This window comes from Cicer arietinum, chromosome 2 (assembly GCF_000331145.2).
Source record: "Cicer arietinum cultivar CDC Frontier isolate Library 1 chromosome 2, Cicar.CDCFrontier_v2.0, whole genome shotgun sequence".
NCBI lineage: Eukaryota > Viridiplantae > Streptophyta > Magnoliopsida > Fabales > Fabaceae > Cicer > Cicer arietinum.
The window spans coordinates 4,498,573-4,504,063 of record NC_021161.2 but is presented as its reverse complement, the minus strand read 5'-3'; the positions used below and the strand labels follow the sequence as shown (position 1 = coordinate 4,504,063).

Genomic DNA, 5,491 nt, shown 5'->3' with positions numbered 1-5,491 from the left:
AATAAAATTATCATTGTGAAATAATTATATACTTTTTTTATATATATAAACTTACACAAAACTTTTAAATATTATAAATCAATAAAAACTAAAATAAGTATTGAAAGAATTTTTCTATTTCAAAAAACTCCATTAACACTACTAAATAAATAATTTCAATTACAAAAAAAAAAAAAATCAGAGACAACTAAGAAATTTTATTTTATTTTTTAGGTAAGCTCAATAATATATAAATAAAAAATCTACCTTTATAAAAGAATTATATATATATATATTAAAATAATTCAATTAATATTCAAAATTTATATTTTGAATAATAATTTATCAGATTATATAAATTGACAAAACTATGTAGAGGCAAAATAATTAATTAACATTTTGAAGATAATCAAATATTTAATTATATTTGTTATGATTCTAATCTTATTAATTATTACCTTGTATTTTTCAGTGTATTTATTTAGACAAAAAATTAAAATAAAAAAAAAGTTTATTCACAATATGTGGAAGTATACATATTCATGCAAGATCACGTGGTCATTTTTCAAGTAATCAAGATTAATTTAATCATCAATTATTGACACATCTCATGTACAGCAAGACAAGAAACACACTTTTGTGAAGAATAAAATGATTTAAAAGATTCCTCAAAGGAATGTCTAATAAGATTGATGATATAATGATTGCAGAATATTTTGATTGTCTTATAATTAAAAGACAAGAGGCAAAAATACATGCATGATAAATACAAATATCGAATGTCCACTTGCAAAAATACATGCATGATAAATCTTCAGATTGATTACATGGAAGCAAGTACAAAAATCACTCGAGTGCAGTAAAAAGGCATTATTGATCTAACAATTGTGCATGCTTATGACTCATCATTGTTCCAACAAACATATTCATGTTGCATACCCAAGTTTCATTCAAAATTCAGGTAAGAACGTTACAAGTTTGAACAATAACTTTATAGACAGAAGTGTAAATAAGAAGATTATTTCAAATAAATCAATTGATAGCTGACAAGACTGACCAACGGCTATATTCAGTTTAAACTGAACATTCAAAGTCTCTTTTCATTGATAAAATGAAGATCAATTAGAAGATGAAGACAAACATTCAGTTTGCAATTTGTGTACACTTGTTCATCCAAGCACAAGTTATGAAACTATTCTCTTAAGAAAAACTCCAAGCTCTCTTCGTTGTATTTGTGGATCATTTTTTATGAGTTCTTGCTTTCAGTAAATCTCAAACAAAGACTTGAGAATCATTAGACCCCAAACAATTTTTATCATACATGTTATTTGTAACTCAAATATATCTGTTATGTTATATTGAGTATGTTAGTAAAAATTATTTATGATTTGAAATGTGGTTGTAAAAGTCCTTTTTCATTTGAAAGGTGGTTGTAAAAATCATTTCTGAATTGAAAGGTGGATCTAAAAATTCCTTTCTAGATTGAAAGGTGAAAGTTGCAATTGATCAAGAAAGAAAACGCAAATACATAATATTTTGTGTTAAGCATATTAATGAAAATCTCATAGATTGTGAGAACTGGATGTAACTCATATTGGATGAATCAGTATACTTATCTTGTGTGATTTTTCTATGCGTTATCTTTTAATTATTCAATATTCACATCTCACAATTCACTTGTAATTGCACTTAGTTACTTTATTTCTAATCTTAACTCATCAAGAACATTATGGTTATTCAATCTCTTACTACCAAAATTATTCTTTAGAATATGAAATTAAGTACAAAAATTAAAAATGGGTCACAATTCAAACTCTTTTTTTGTGATGTTAATTGCTATTTCAAACTACTCCTATTCTAGACCACATATGTTTTTTGAAAATTAATTATTAACATTTTAATTTTAAATTTAATATTAAATTCTATTTTTTTTTTACATTTATATTTTGTTAGACTTCAATTTTGTAAATTTTTATATTATATTTTATAAGAGCAATTGAGTAAATTATTGTTTTTATCTTATTCGATACAATTGCTCTTGCGATCCCTTAACATAATTTCATATAACACTTCAGTCGTTTATCTTTTTTTTTTCTTTTCGATTTGGTCCTTTATTTAATTTTATAACAAAAATTCGAAAATATAAATAATGAAAATATGAGTTTATTTGAATATTTGAGTTATAAATTTGATGAAATTTACATTATATTGAAGATGGTAATTAACTTTATGTGTTTTGTTTGAAAATTTTGATGAATTTTTGTAAAAATAGGATAACATTGTCAACATTTTTAAACATAAAAGATCAAATTGTTTATTTAAAATTAAATAAAGGACCAAATCGAGAAAACAAAAATAAAGGACTGAAGTGTTATCTGAAATTAAGTTAAGAGACCGCATGAGCAATTATGTATATCTTATTCTATTATTTTTTAGGCTAAATTACATTTGTGGTCCCTTAACTTAATTTCAGGTAACGTTTTAGTCATTTATCTTTTTTTTTCCCAACTTGGTCCTTTATTTTAATTTTAAGTGACAATTCGATATTTTATGTTTTGAAATTTCAACAATGTTATCCTTTTTTATACAAAAATTCAAAAAAAAATTCAATCAAAACTTATAAAATTAATTATATTCTTCAATATAATACAAATTTCATCAAATTCGTAACGCAAACCTTCAAATAAACTCATATTTTCATACTTTATTTGATATTTTTAGGAATAAAGGACTAAATCGAGAAGAAAAAAAAGATAAAAGACTAAAACGTTACCTGAAATTAAGTTAAGGGACCACATATGTAATTTAGCCTATTTTTTAATTCAACTCATATTCAAGATAAGAATTATAACCAATGGAGGACTAATATGTAACTAATAGGGGCGCTTGTCCCCAAAAGAAGAAAAAAAATACTAATACATATTTTTTTTTTATAAAAATTTAATCTCCTATATACTTTATGGTTCTAGAAAGCATATTGAGTATTCAATGATATATTTACTTTTAAAGTTAGCTTTGTTTTTGATGTGGCAACTACAACTATTGAAATATGCTTCTCTTTCATGAAAAATATAATGTCCAATTATATAGAGGATGAGTTATTAAACGATTTATTAATTAGATATATAGAGAGTGATATATTTAATACTATTTACAATTAAAAATTATTGAATATTTTTTGGATATGAAATCTCACAAAGAACAATTGTAATTTGTGGAAGCTATTAAATATTTTGAATTTGTTTAAGTTTTATAGTTATGTATTTAATTTTTAAAAATTAATAATATTTTTTTGATTTAAATATATATATATATATATATATATATATATTGTTTTACTATTCCCATGAGTAAAAATTTCTAAATTCATTATAAATTATAACCAAAGAGACATAATAAGATATAGGCTAAATTACATATGTGGTCCCTTAACTTAATTTTAGGTAACGTTTTAGTCCTTTATCTTTTTTTTTTTTCTGATTTAATCCTTTATTCCTAAAAATATCAAATAAAGTATGAAAATATGAGTTTATTTGAAGGTTTTGCATTACGAATTTGATGAAATTTGTATTATATTGAAGAATATAATTAATTTTATAAGTTTTGATTCAATTTTTTTTGAATTTTTGTATAGAAAAGGATAACATTGTTGAAATTTCAAAACATAAAATATCAAATTGTCACTTAAAATTAAAATAAAGGACCAAGTTGAAAAAAAAGAAGATAAATGACTAAAACGTTATCTGAAATTAAGTTAATGGACCACAAATATAATTTAGCCTAAGATATAATTCAAAAATACATTTCAGTATTATGTTGATTCATCAAATAGTAAATTAAGACATAATATGATAATTATATTATATCTTATCTTTTATCTTATTCATCAATCAAACCATGAATTCTTTCATGTTTAAGCCTTTCATATAGATATTTAATATATAGAATTTATAAATCCCGTCTTTTCACTAGCATATATTTATTTATTGTATTGTATTCAAAATATCTAACTACTCTATTAGTTAAGTTATTGTACTTATTAAAGATATTTTAGTAAATTAACTTTATCATAAAAACTTGTATACTTAAATTATTAAAGAAGTGTGTATAATATAAATGAGACACTTATATGAGACATAAGAAGTAAATTTCAAAATTCATTTGTAAAAACATTCTTAATTTCATTTACTAAAATTTATAGTAATTTTACTTATTAATTTGTAAAAACATTCAATTAAGATTTAAAATATTTTTTTGTGATATAAAAGTCTAAAGGTATTCGATCTTGATTTTAAAGTGAATAATTGTTACATAATGAGTATTATTAAGTTGCATTACATCACTATACACGAGTAATAACATATCAAGCCAAAGTACCAAAAATACACTAACAAACTAACAAACTCACAAAGACCCTTTTATTTCCCCACACTTACCCATCACAAACTCTTAATTATTTTGCAATTTCAACATCATACAAAAAAACTCACAAGATTTTCAATTTCCCTCAATTTGAATCACCTTAGTTTCACTTTTCTTTAATTCCTCCTTAGGAATAGTAACAATTAACACACCATTCTCCATATTAGCCTTTACTTGATCCACCTTAACATTTGTTGGAAGCCTAAACTTTCTTTTAAATTTCCCACAACAACGTTCAACATGATGAAACTTACTATTTTTCTCATCATTTTCATCCACAATGTTTTTCCTCTCCCCACTAATTTGAAGCACTTTTCCTTCATCAATTTCTACCTTCACATCCTCTTTTTTTAGACCCGGAAGGTCACATATAAAAACATGTGAATCACTTGTCTCTTTCCAATCGGTTGGTGTGCTTAGGATAGGACATTTATTGATCATGGATAAGAAAGGGTCATAGGTTTCATCACCAATAAGTTGTGAAATGAGTGACATGGTTAATTTTTTTTTTGTAGAAATTGAACACAAAAAGTTGCTATTAGGATTTGGTTGGAAGAAGTTGTATCTTAATTGGTTATGAGAAATATTTTGGATGGTAGATTTATATATAGTGTACAAAGGGAAGGTCATGAAGTTTCTTGGAGTTTCTTTATATTATTAATTTTATAATTTTATATGTAGTTTAATTTATGTTCCTCCATCTTCTATAGTTGGTGTCTTTTTTGTAAGATTTTTTGTACTTGTTTCTTCTTATATATGATCTAGCTTGTTCTAGTGCCCTGGCCCACCTCCTTTAATCATTTTTTGGTAGCATAGTAATATATGCACAAATTCAAATCCCATATATTATTGCTTTTACCCGTAAGAGAAGCAGTTGACATAGCAATCTACTATAAATTTATTGTTGAACCAAACATACATACATGTTTGCCGTCTAGAAATTTATCATTGAACCGAAATTGTAGAAAAATACGTATTTCACTATTCAATGAATTTTGACACAAAAAAATGACTTTGACAAGTAGAAAACCAACATGTTGAGGATAGAAAAAAATTGTTATGATAAACAATCAAGTAGAAAGTCAAAAAA

At 24.1% G+C, this 5,491-nt stretch overlaps 1 protein-coding gene across 1 annotated transcript; it reads right to left on the bottom strand.

Annotated features, from left to right (window-relative positions):
- Positions 1 to 4,476: 4,476 nt before the first annotated feature.
- On the bottom strand, positions 4,477 to 4,896 carry LOC101489240 (17.8 kDa class I heat shock protein-like). Its single transcript, XM_004489498.4, has one exon. The coding sequence runs from the start codon at positions 4,894 to 4,896 to the stop codon at positions 4,477 to 4,479; it is 420 nt and encodes a 139-aa protein (XP_004489555.1).
- Between the last annotated feature and the right edge of the window lie 595 nt (positions 4,897 to 5,491).